This window comes from Xenopus tropicalis, chromosome 2 (assembly GCF_000004195.4).
Source record: "Xenopus tropicalis strain Nigerian chromosome 2, UCB_Xtro_10.0, whole genome shotgun sequence".
Taxonomy (NCBI): Eukaryota; Metazoa; Chordata; class Amphibia; order Anura; family Pipidae; genus Xenopus; species Xenopus tropicalis.
Window position 1 is genome coordinate 73493334 of NC_030678.2, and position 13456 is coordinate 73506789.

The following is a 13456-nucleotide window of genomic DNA, read 5'->3' on the forward strand; positions in this document are numbered from 1 at the left end:
CAAGAGCCTGAGGTACCTACAATAGCAAATCTGACTCTAAACTGTTCACTTCTCAAGCAGGCAAGTGCAAGGTTTTACCCTGTAATACTATCTAAATGGTTGTCGTCATCTGCTGCCTTATTCTTTGCGTCTTTCTTGATAATGTTGCAGGCCTTCTCCATCATGAAGTAAGTAGCGTGATACTTTATTTTCATCCAGAATATGGGGGAGTGGCGCTTTTTGGTCTCTTTGATGCTAAATCTTGTTTCTGTTGTGATCCCAGGGTGCTGCTTCCATGTGGTCAGTTGAGATGCTTGCCTTGGGCAAAGTTACAAGGAGCAACAAAAAGCTGCAATTGAGCTCTCTGCACTAGCAGTGCGGCCCCCTGGATCCCCTTCAGCTCAGAAAAGGTGAATTAATTTCTTTTATCCTACATTCTCCTATGGTGGAATGAAGGAGAGATTTACTACACGTGAACGCAGGGTGACATGCCTCTGTGTAAGAGCTCTTAGGGTTTGAATGAATTTGATTACAATTGGCGTGTAATTGCTCAGGGGTGTTTTTTGGACCCTCCAATGCCTCCCCCCCCCGCCCCCCAATTGAGCCTGCTACACTAGTAGAGCCGAATTCCCGTTTTACAAAAACGGAATTTCGGCTCTTAAAGTTACCATGAGCGGCTTTTTGCCACCCCTGGTAACTTTGGGGGCGCTGCCACCTGAGGCGAGTTTGCCAACTCCCCTCATGGTAAGCAGCACCGCTGTGACTGCTGCACCAAGTGAGTCCTGTGATCCAGTTTATTTTGTAACCCTTAGGGGGTGATTTATAAGCGTTTGAATTTGATTTTCACAATTCCAGTTGTTTTGCGCTAAAACTCTGTCTGATATTTAGAGCAAAAAAACAAGACTTACCGTAAATGTTAAACTTAGGCATCTAAAAGCTTGTGTTTATGTAGAAGTCAATGGGAGTTGTCCTGAGCAAAGTCAAACTATATTTTCAATTTGAGATTTTTGAGTCTTTCCAGTTTTATTCTAGTTTATGAACTCAAAAATTCAAGTTTTCCAAATTAATAAGCAAGTGTGCAAATAGATAGAAATATTTTTTAGAATGCAAGTTTACGTGAATTAGAAAAATACTTTTGAACTTTCAAGCTTGAAAATTGATAAATAAGTCCATCAGTGTTGTATTTACCATATAGGCATGCAAGGGCAGAAGCATCCAGCGGCAGAGCTGAGGGGTGTACCTAAACCTATGAGATCAGCGCATATGCACGGTACAGCAGGCCCTTCTGCCCATGTGCTGATTGAGGGCTACAGGGGCAGGCTGAGGTCTCGTGCCTAAGGGCATGGTCACTAGAAGCAATGGCAACAGCCCGAGTGTCCTGGAATACGCAAAAGCAAATGTTTTCTAGGCCGATCTGCACAGAGCAGTGCAGATCAGCCTGGAAAATGTTCGATTTCGCATTTTCCAGACCAACCTCTGATCCTCACCACTCTGTGTGCGCACCCTCTGGCTGTTGCCATTGCTTCTAGTACACATACAGCCATGTTGGTAAACTTTGCTATAAATTGATGTAAAGCACTGCTCTTCAAAAAAATACATTGTTCACCTGTTCACACCTCAGACTGTAGGAGCAGTGCCAGCATTGTGTCATTGTATGGCATACACAGGCAGCTAAGGGCAGGCAGAGTATGGCACACACAGGTGGGGTAGGGCAGGCAGAGTATGGCACATACAGGCAGGATAGGGCAATAAGAGTATGGCACACACAGGCAGGGTATGGCAGGTAGATTATGGCACAAACAGGCAGCATAGGGCAGGCAGAGTATAGCACATACAGGCAGGTTAGGGCAGGCAGAGTATGGCACACACAGGCAGCATAGGGCAGGCAGAGTTTGGCACACACAGGCAGCATAGAACAGGCAGAGTATGGCATACACAGGCAGGGTAGGGCAAGTAGATTATGGCGCACACACAGGCAGCATGAGTACTGCCTGTGTGTGCCATACTCTGCCTGCCCTATGCTGCCTGGGGAGATGAACCAGGGCATGGTCTTAAAAGCTCTTGCGGTTTAAAAAAGGGGAGTGGTCAAAAATGGCTTCCATTAACATCCCTCCACTACGTATGCTAGAGAAATTCCAGCCCTCGGCACCACAGAAGTTGGACAGCACTGATCTAGAGCGATAGCACTCATACTGTGTCTGAGTCTGGTGTGTCTTAAGGAACATCTTACCTAGAAAGAGATGCCACTAATACCCAATGATTATTACAGATCCACTGTCCACTAGCAGACTCAGAATTATCTGCCTGCAGTATCCCAAGGAGCTTGTCGTGTATCTCTTGAGGCTCAAGACCCAAAAAGGGCTCTTTTAAAGGATAACTAAAGCTTAACTAAAGACGTAGGCTAGAAATGTTGTATATTGTTTTGTGCTTCTGTAACAGCCAAACCCAACCACAGCCCTTTAGCAATGATGATCTGTGCCCCCCAAAGATGCCACAGTAGCTTCCTGTCTTTTTTGCCGATTCCCTGCACATGCTCGGGTGCAGGCACATGTAGCCGATATACGCATGAAAACGCGAGATAATGCAAAGTCTTGCGTTTTCATGCGTATATCGACTACATTTGCCTGCACCCAAGAGTATCTCATTCATTCGGGTGCAGGCACAAGTAGCAGGCGTAGGGCTGTATTTTCGCCAAGCGTTTTTCAGCTTGCCGAAAATATCAGCCCTACGCCACGTCTGGCATCAGCCTAATAGCACTGGTTTCAGAGCTGCCATGCAGTAATCAGCTGTGTTACTTACTAATCAGGGCAAATGTAGTCGATATACGCATGAAAACGCGAGACTTTGCATTATCTCGCGTTTTCATGCGTATATCGGCTACATGTGCCTGCACCCGAGCGTATCTCATTCATTCAGGTGCAGGCACAAGTAGCAGGCGTAGGGCTGTATTTTCGCCAAGTGTTTTTCTGCTTGCCGGAAATATCAGCCCTACGCCACGTCTGGCATCAGCCTTAGCATCACACTTTAATCATCAGCCAGTTAGGATCAGATTATATGACAATAAGACAAACATTTTCTTTGTTGATAATTTCCAGTGACCCCTAATGCTGAGCTTCCCAACAGCTGCTCAGAGCACACTGAGCATGCGAGTGTCACATGCACCTCTAACAGAAGTGTCCAGTATGGTCACCCCCTGTAACAACTTTAAAGGACTGGATTATTACTACATTTAGGCTGGTTCAGTAAGTTCATTATATAAAATATGGCATGTCTAGCCATATTCATTTTTAGGGTTTAGTTTGCCTTTAAAATGTGACAACAATGCAGTGGCAAGTTATCAGCAAGCCCCATTACAAAGACAAGTACTGGACATCACAGTAATCCTGACAAAACATTAGAGGAGCTAATTCTACAGCTACTCTGAACTATTCCATGTAAAGGGCAGTGAAGTTGAAAAAGGAATCTTTCCAAAATAGAATAGAATATATCCTGCTGGCATATCCTACCTACATGGGCGTCCACAGAAGGGGGCAAGAGGGGGCACTGGCCCCCCCCTGGAAAAGTAGCAAAAAAAAAAACAAAACAAAACCTTACTCCGTTTCTGCACTGTCCTGGAAATAAGTTCCTCAAGCCCGTTTTGCTGTGCTCCGATTGGATCTTTCTTCTTGTGGATTCTCCAATCAGAGCACAGCTTCCTTGACAGACAGTAAAATTGACCAATCAGAGCACAGATGCACACAGGGATCGGGAGATTTTGCAAACTGGAAACAGAAATGAAGACTGAAAAGAAGAATCTGCAGCTGTAACTTTACCTAAGAACCAACTCTCAACTTTTGCTGCAGTTTTCATCCCACAGGTACTATACACAGGTACTATACAGTTCTAAAGAATCACTAGCTGACATTAAATAGTTTTTTGCCTGACCCGACATCTATAATAATTTATAATCTATCCCCTACCCTAACACATGGAGGGTAAGTTAACTCTTTCCCTCTGAAAAAGCTCATTGTGTGTTTATATATTTGTTGTTGTTTTTTGCACTTACTATTTTTTTCTTTTATTTTTGTCATTGTTTTGTTCATTTATAGTAAGTTACAGTGGGGCCAATGTTGTGTATCAGTGCCAGTGTTATAGTGCCAGGGCCTGAATATCTGCCATCCGTACCCACTGCTCCTCATGGCATATAATGTGCTGGGTTTGTAAATAAGGACTGCGTCTCACTGTATATAATGGGAAGTCAGTACCCACTGCCTTTCTTGCTATAAAACTAACATAAACACATCTAAAGGGGTGGTTCACTTTTAAGTTAACCTTTAGTATGTTATAAAATGGCCTATTCCTAGCAACTTTGCAATTGGTCTTCCTAATTAATTTTTTTGAATAATTTGCCTTTCTCTTCTGCCTCTATACAGATTTCAAATGGGGGGCAAAAAATATTGCTCTGTGAGGCTACAATTTTATTATTATTATAATTTTGTATTACTTATTTTTCCAAGTAGGCCCCTTAACTATTCATATTCCCATCTCTTGTTTAAACCACTACCTGGTTGCTAGGGTAAATAAGACCCTAGCAACCAGATAGCTGCTGAAATACCAAATGGAGAGCTGCTGAACAAAAAGCTAAATAACTGAAAAACCATTAAAAATAAAAGTGAATTTGAATGCGAACTACCCCTTGAAGCTAACTGATCACAAACACAAATGTTTGCAGATCCCCTAACAGAAGTGCGCGTATGAATACTTTTACATACTAAACATTTTAGGGTAAAAAAAAAAGCACCCCCACCCGCACTTTTGTACAGTATCCCTGGGAGTCAGTGGGAACGGCAAGAGGTAGTTGGGAGGTTAACCTTTTACGCCAGCAGCGAATCCACTAAGTGTCACATTAGCTGTAGGTCAGTCTGTGTATGGGCCATCTTTAGCCTCCCCTAGTATCATCCTGCAAAAAAAAAAATGTATATATTATATATATATATTTGTCTGTTGCAGGATGATGCTAGCTTACTTGCCCCCCCCTTGGAAAATTTTCTGCGGACACCCATGCCTACCTAGGTAATTGTACATCATTCAAGCATTTTGTAAAAATATTTGGAGCAAATCTTCAAGCTCTGACAGTGCATCAAACAGGTTGATGGTGAGTTTTATCTTTTTCTATTTGTCCCCCTTTCTCCATTTGTATAGAACTATCTCCATTGTGCTGCCTTACAAACCTGTTAACCTAAAAGAACATGACCACTTTTTTAATTTTTAAATATCTTTATTACATATCTTGATTTTCATAAACAAATAATTGAATCTATCGCTGATTGAATTGATCTTCAAGAACTAAGACTGTCGCTATACCTGAAAGGGCACCTATCACCCAAAATTTGCTTCCCTCACCAGAGTTGGGAGAAACTGGTTTTTTAAAAAAAAAAAAAAAAAAAAGTACCCAGCGGTGGTAGGACGCCCGCACCAGAAGGCAGCTCCCTTCCAGAGCACCCCCACCAGGAGTGCAGGCTCTACTACTCTGTGGGAAACAATTTTAGGATATAGGTGTCCTTGAAAGACACATTATTGTTGTTGTAAGGTCATTGTTTTAAAGTTTCAAAGCAATGCATGAATTACATTTTGGCCTAAAAGCACATTTCAGATAAAATGATGGGCCCCTATCGTAATGAGAGAAATATTCAAAGATTTATTTAGAAAATTTGATTCCCATTAGATAAATTCAGTCTTTACAGAGATTCGCTCAACTACAAAATAATCATGGGGGGGGGGAAGAAATAAAAAGCACCCGGGCTTGGGGTGGGGGGGAAGAAAATCCACATGCACTACATCTTTAACATCACTATTGTAACAGTGTTCAGCTGTACAGGGAGCAGCGGAGTAATCTATATACAGCAGACCCTGTGATCGCAGGGGGCCCAGTCGGCAGAGGGGCCCAAACCACAGGGTTTGTTGTACCTTAATCTTCCCTCCTGGCCCCTTTCCTACCTTAAATATAGCAGCACGGTCAGGGTCCAGAGGGGAATTGTGGGAGAAGGGACTGGTTGTGCCCTCTCAAAGATTTTTCTGCAGGGTGGCCCAGCACAACCAAATTACGCCACTGACAGGGATTTATGCAACTGTTTGGACAGGGAAGTTGAAATGCTGCATCCTGAGGCTTTTGTATGAGGATATCTTTAGCTTCCACCTACCAGCTGTGTGTTGCTTTGCATAAGGACTTTAAAGGAACTATTCAGTGTAAAAATGAATGGGTAAACAGGCTGTTTTGCGGTGCAAAATAAAAAATGTTTAAAAATCTTGTTCAGGCAAATATATAATCTATAAAGGCTGAAGTTAATGGAATAGCTCTCTACTGTGTTAATTGTCAGTAACCAGTGACTTGAGGGGGGGCACAGAAGTTATGTTCCATGTTACCCCCCCCCCCCTTCAAGTTGCTGACTAACTAACTAAGAGGTTAGACAAGTGCGGAGGAGGAAGTAGTGCTGTGGCTATTATGTCAGACATCCATTAGCCAAAAATGTAATCTATAAGGTCTGAAGTTAACTATATTAGAAACAGTTTTTATTTTGCACACCCTATACATTTAGCTGGTTTTATTTTTTACACTTAATTGCTCCTTTAGGCTGATGTCCCACAGAGCATGTTAGTCACCCGCAATAAACCTCTGCTATCATGGGTAACCAACCACTCCAAAATACCTTTCCACCAGCACAAATAGGAATCACTGGTGGAAAGACCTTCACATCGCTTTGGTTTTCTGAAGTCGGGCAAAGTCCTGCAGGCAACTTGAAAAGGAAAACTGAATCGATGCGAAGGCCTTTCCACCGGCAACTCCAGTTGGCATTTCGGAGTGGTTAGTTGCCCACGACAGCAGAGGTTTATCCCAGGGGGACATAAGCCTTATAGGAGAAGCAGAGGTCATTGTAGCACCTTGAAGACTGAAACACAAGAGTGCAAATTTAGCAAGATAAGTGCTAAATTGTACCGGTGCAAGTGCCCATGGCAACCCATGACCAATGTTTGCTTTAGTTTTCTAATTGATAACAGGCTGATCAAAAGAAATTGTCTCTTAGTAACCTAGTACAGGTACAATGAAGAAAACACAAAATTGGATAAGAACCTCTGTAATCATAGTAGATACATGTGACTATCACATCTGTAGACATTTTAAAGCAATAAAGCGCTAGTGTGCCATAACCAGAACAATTCAAACATTTCAGACAACACACTTTTATGTTATATACATCTTACGATGTCACTGAAATATAATATAAACAGCCCTGTGTGTCATAAACCCTAGACCAAAATATCTGCTTGATGCTTTCAACACCTTTCAACACCTTTCAACACCTGCTTAAAACACATGTCCTGAATATAAGCCCTCCGCCATTCCCTGAGTGTGGCTTTTCAGAATTCCCTAGCACAAACTGATATCTTGTTACACATTTACAGACTAATTGATCAGGAGAAATTATATTTGGAAAAAATACTATTTCTTAAATTATATCCGAGGATATTACACTGTTCCTTCTCTAGGGGATGTAAACTCACAGCAAGATGTTGTGTAATGAAATAAGTTGTTATTTTAAACAACATTCCACTAAAAAAGTGTGTAATTGCTGCTGTTTTGTTCTCTATCCTGTGGTTCTCACTTTGAGAACAATGTAGCAGAACCCAGCTTATCAACAGACCTGTGAAGAAGGCAGACTTTTGCTACATTGTTTTAAAAGCCAGAACCAGCATGCAGATTGTGATTAGAAAGATACTGCTTTCATTTGCAAATATTTAGAATTAACTTTAAAACTATGTATGTTGGAAAGTTGCTTGAAATTACATGTTCTTTTAAAAATGTTGTTTTTGGGGTTTACATCCCCCTTACTAGCTGCTCTTGGGATAAATATAGTACCCAGTGTTCACCAGTGTAAAGACATTCTGCAATTTAACTACAGAGTAAACATTGCAATGCTCAGTAATATAAATGTGTCAATCACTTACTATCTTGAGAATTTAGAAGCAACAAATACATGTCCAGTTAGAAATTTATCTAAAAAAAAAATTTAAAGTGACACCAGAAGGGGCTGGATGCTGCATAATCATGTCCCTGTGAAAGTGCTAGCCCAGCTATAACCATTTTTCAAGGACAATAATGGCAGCTAGAGTCCTGCCCCATTTATACATCACTGTTGAACTAGATTTAGAAATTCAGTATACTTATATTTCTACTGAAATAGGTTGAAAGCTGTAAAGCATAAACACAAAAGAGCCACTGGCAGAAGTGTGCAAGTTATTCTTATGTATACTGCTCCAAACTGGATCTGAAACAGACCTTGTCAAATTGCTTAAGATTACTTAAAAAAGCAATTTATACAGAACACACAATACAGCATTTTCCCTGTGAAAAGAAGATAGGCACATAAAGTCTTTACTGTATGCCCCCAGTAAAAGGCTTGTCTCCTGCCATTGTGGGTAAATGATGTTCAGAAGCAGTTCCTGATGAAAGTGTCAGATGTGCATTGGTTTTGTTGTGAAAACTGTACACTTTCCCCACAAAAAAGCCAGCCCTTGAAAAAAAATTGCACTTTATCTGCATTGGAATCCAATTGCTGTTTGCTAAATCAGTAAACAAGGTGCAAAATGCTTTTTACAGGAGAACAGAAACATCAGTCCCCAACGTCAGTGTCACGGTCTCCAATAAGCCATAGAATGTGAAAGCTGAGTGCTAGCAGCCCAGTGCCCAAAAGGTCTCCCAAGGCAGTAAGATATGGAATTGAGAAGTTATCAGGATCCATCCCTCTACCCCACATCCAATGAACCATCCAGTCTGCAATGTACAAAAGAACGAGAACCTGTAACAGAAAGAGGGATAATGTCACAATCAGAAAATAAATAGGTGAATGTGTCCTAAGTACAAGTATGGGACTACTACTATTTATGCTTTGGCTCAGTATAAGACCAACATTTTATTTTTCTACAAAAAATGAAAATAAAATTAAAATGTGATCTCCACAGCGTCACATTATGAAATTCTGTTGCCAAGTATCTTGTAATACAATTCTGAACGCATATCTAAAAAACTAAGATGAAAGATTCAGCATACCCCAATTTTACCTGAAGAAGTGCAGCCATCATGTAGAAAACCATAAAGATTAGTGTAAGTGTTGTATGCCCACCCTGCATAGAACTGATTGTGTACAGGAAAATCAAATGACCTGGTACCACAAAAAGGAAGAGGACCCTGGCAGAGCGAGAGTTCATATCTGCAAAAAAATAGAAGCTGATAAGTGAAAATGGTAATGGAATTGGATCAAAATGTTATTGTATACGTACATGGCACCTCCCCCTCTCTTTTATGCTAACAAAAATTAGTTTCAGAAAACAAAAAAGCAGAACAGTATTTACTCTTGAGATTTCATATGGTATAACTAACAGTCAAGGGAAAACAGTAAAAGTCTTATATTTTCTATTTACAGGTATGGGACCTGTTATCCAGAATGCTCGGGACCTTGGGTTTTCTGGATGTCTTTCCATAATTTGGATCTCCATACCTTAAAGGGGACACATTGTGTGAAAAACAATGGGCCAATGAATTGTACTCTTCTAAATATAGAAGGAATGTGCTTTAAAAAGTAGTGTTTTGGGCTGATTTATTGAAAATGTTGTCCAAAAACCCAACTGGTTCAGCCCATCTGTTCCACTTCCTGCTGCCTCTTTTCCCAGGCTGTGCAGGGTTGAATGAAAACAAGATTTAATACCAAATAAAGCCTCCTGTAAGCTGATAGTGTGCATAGAGGCTGCCTAATAGCCAATCTTAGCCCTTATTTGGCACCTCCATGAACTTTTATGATGCTTCTGTTGCTGTCCTAGTCTTTTTATATTAGACTGTGTCTCACGAGTAAGGAAGGTTGGGGATCCCCTGATCTATAGGAATCTCCAATAAAGGGGCCATTTAAGGATTATTTCTACTTTACTTGGGAACAAGTACAAGGTACTGTTTTATTATTATTGCATAGGAAAAGGAAATCATTTTTAAAATTTGAAATATTTGCCTAAGATCTAGTCAATGGGAGATGGCCTTCCTGTAATTCTGGATAACAGGTTTCCAGATATCGGCTCCCACACCTGTACTACACATACACAAAATAGCATATAGATATACATACACACACACACACACAATGTGGAATAAAATTGATTGTGACTGTATTTTTAATGTCTAAAAGTTGTTTTAAATTTTAAAAGACTTGTTGAGCCACAACACTAAAAGGTGATTGAAGGCTAATATTTTCGTTTTTTTGGTTTTGTATTTTTTTATTGATTTATTTTGCAGTGTTAAATTCAGTACTATATTTAAGTTGCACCTTACGAAAACACCACAACTCTTCTCCCATTTGAAGTTTTTATTCACCTGAGCTAAAGAAGGTCCTACATGGACTTGGACATTTACGAGGAATGAGTTCAGTTTCTTCTCCTGGGGGTCCCGTCATATGAAGGTAAGTGGATATCCGACTTGCCTGGACAGCAACAAGGTTTCCTCCAACACCTACAAAAATAAATAATAATATTATTAATACTCAGCTTTTTGTTTATGCCATCTTCTAACACTACACTGGTTTGTGTGTTTTGATACTTAGACAAAATCACTTTAAGTCTGATATAAATATATTATTCTTATTAAAATCCTGTATTTCATATAGCTCTGTAAACACAGATACAAAGTTTTTGTTATCTGTGTTTTTCTGACAGGTCTCTGTTCATCCAGCTTGCTAACAAACAAAAAATGTGCAGAGAAAAAGGTAATATTGGCTTACTAACAGGCCGGTGGCTGGTTGAATCAACTTGCTTTCATTTCAACTAAAAAGGGATAAGTATTCTTTACTAACTTTATCAAAACCATTGTGTTTTTTTACTGTTGGGTTTTATTTATTTTCATAAGTATATAGTATATATATTTATATATTTTCATAAGTAATTGTTGTTTTTGGAGCTAATTTACAAAGTTTGTGGGATCCATAGGCTTACAGCAGGTTACATTCCCTTGTAATTACCCTCAGCTTGAGGAGGGTGGGGTTTGATTAGTTCACCTTTACAGACTGCATAAATAGAACCACAGGCACTCCAGTGGAGCTTGCTCTGGTGGTAGGTGCTCTGTAAGTGGGACTCTGTAAGTGGGACTCTGTAAGTGGGGTTATAAACTCAGGGAGTTAGTGGGGACTCTGTAAGTGGAGTTATAAACTCAGGGAGTTAGTGGGGACTCTGTAAGTGGAGTTATAAACTCAGGGAGTTAAACACTAAGGGAGTTAAAAACAAGGTAAAACAAGGTATTTACTACAAGTCCTTACACCTATTTTTGTTTAACTGTTCTTGTAACTGGGAGAATGAGTGGTAGCAACATTGAAGGTCTGACACAGTGCACAGCCTGCCACATGTATGCAGTTGTGGAACAACAGTTCCAAAGTGCATACCTCTGTTGTGGATGTGAGCGAATTGCCACTTTAGAGGCTCGCGTTAGAGTCCTAGAGGAACACGTCGCAACACTGCGTTCAATCAACAATCTTGAGAGGGGTCTCTTGTTAACTGAACAAGAACTAGTGGGGTCAGATAGTAGGGGGGGAGGGGAGCAGCAAAAGGATGATAGGGCAGTAAGCTGGGTGACAGTTAGAAAATCTAGTGTGGGGAAAAGGAAAAGGGAGGCTGCTCCAGGGTTTGCGCATCCCAACAGATTTGCCAGATTGTGTGAAGAAGATGGGAGTGTGAACTCTGGATTGGCGGTTCTAGGTGAGGCTGATCTCTCTAACAGCCGGGAGACCAGTTTCACTAGTAGTGGTGGGGAGGAGAGCAGAGCTAGGCCTAAACAGATGGTGGTTATAGGGGATTCGATCATTAGGAAAGTGGACAGGGTAATCTGTCGAGCGGATCGCTTCAACCGGACAGTTTGCTGTCTTCCTGGTGCCAGGGTTCGGCATGTGGTTGATCGGGTTGACACATTATTGGGAGGGGCTGGGCATGACCCGGCTGTCTTGGTACATATCGGTACTAACGACAAAATGAACGGTAGGTGGGGGACTTTAAAGAGTGAGTTCAGGGATCTAGGCTCTAAGATTAGGCAAAGGTCCTCCAATGTCATTTTTTCGGAAATTTTGCCGGTGCCGCGTGCAAGTTTAGGGAGACAGCGGGAGCTTAGGGAGCTAAATGCGTGGCTAAAGTCTTGGTGTAGGAAGGAAGGGTTTGGGTTCCTAGAGCACTGGGCTGACTTTTCCTTGGGGTACAATCTATACAGCCCTGACGGATTGCACCTCAATGGAAGGGGGTCTGCTGTGCTAGGGGAGAGAATGGTTAAGAGGTTGGAGGAGTGTTTAAACTAGACAAGGGGGGGGTGGGTGAGCTAGAATTCCATGGGAAAATTAGTGTAGACGGGGTAGGGGGACTAGCAAAGGGTTGTGGGGGAGGAGTGAGGGGGGCATACAGTTTATCAGATAAGGAGCTTCCGTTACAAGGAAAGCAGTCTCATAATTGCCTTAGCTCTAATTCTCCCTTAGCTAATGTAAACATCAGAGGGAGAAGTAATAATCTCCGCTGCATGCTGGCTAATGCGCGTAGCTTGTCGGGTAAATTAGGGGAGCTGCAAGCTATTGCATGTATTGAAAATTATGATTTAATAGGTATCACTGAGACCTGGTGGGATGATAAATGTGACTGGGCTGTGAATTTAAATGGTTATACACTTTTTAGGAGGGACAGAGAGATTAAAAAGGGTGGAGGGGTTTGTCTTTACGTAAAGTCAGACTTAAAGCCATGTAATAAAGACATTACCAATGAAAACGTCGAATCTCTTTGGGTAGAAATTTCAGTAGGGCTGAAGGTCACAAAGAAAATGATCATTGGTGTATGTTATAAACCACCCCGTATAGATGAGGGGGATGAGGCCCAGCTATTGTTGCAAATGGAGGAGGCTTCAAAACTGGGTCAAGTTGTTGTTATGGGGGACTTTAATTATCCGGACATTGACTGGAGTAATGGGGTGGCTAAGTCAGAAAAAGCTAGTAGGTTTGTAAATATGCTAAATGACAACTTTTTATTTCAGGCAGTTCAAGAACCCACTAGGAATGACGCTATTTTGGACCTGGTGATTTCTAATAATAATGAACTTATCTCTAACATTTGTGTGGGTGAGCATTTGGGGAACAGTGATCACAACATGGTCTCCTTTGAGATAATGCTGCAGAGACAGCGCTATAAGGGAGTAACTAAAACGCTCAATTTTAGACGTGCAGACTTTGCCAGTATAAGGGCATCTCTGCAATGTGTCAACTGGGAAAGGCTTTTCATGGGGTTAGACACAGAAGGAAAATGGAACATCTTTAAAACATTGCTTTGTAGGTATACACAACAGTATATCCCCCTTGTAAGCAAGGAGAGGCATCGCAAAGCAAAACCTTTATGGCTGAATAAAAGTGTTATTGTCGAGGTTGGTAAGAAAAAACGTGCTTTT

The 13456-nt window shown here is 41.2% G+C and overlaps 1 protein-coding gene and 1 long non-coding RNA gene across 7 annotated transcripts in view; one reads left to right on the plus strand and one right to left on the minus strand.

Moving 5' to 3' along the window:
• Positions 1-75: 75 nt before the first annotated feature.
• Positions 76-10376, plus strand: LOC116408838. Of its 4 annotated transcripts, XR_004221295.1 has the most exons (4): positions 76-167; positions 263-389; positions 4969-5113; positions 10295-10376. It is a non-coding gene; the product is annotated as an uncharacterized LOC116408838 (long non-coding RNA). The 4 variants fall into 4 exon arrangements; XR_004221297.1 differs by lacking the exon at positions 4969-5113; XR_004221298.1 differs by lacking the exons at positions 4969-5113; positions 10295-10376 and adding an exon at positions 9438-9477.
• slc41a1 (solute carrier family 41 member 1) overlaps positions 5392-13456 on the minus strand; it is a 43627-nt gene continuing 35562 nt past the window's right edge. For 2 of the 3 annotated variants that reach the window (XM_031896871.1, XM_002933004.5), the window contains exons 9-11: positions 10373-10507; positions 9076-9224; positions 5392-8813 (exon numbers count right to left, since the gene is read on the minus strand). In XM_031896871.1, coding sequence (XP_031752731.1) covers positions 8628-8813; positions 9076-9224; positions 10373-10507 — 470 coding nt within the window. In that variant the 3' untranslated portion in view covers positions 5392-8627. Of the gene's footprint in view, positions 8814-9064; positions 9225-10372; positions 10508-13456 lie in introns of all 3 variants that reach the window. The other variant, XM_031896872.1, reaches the window with a different exon arrangement.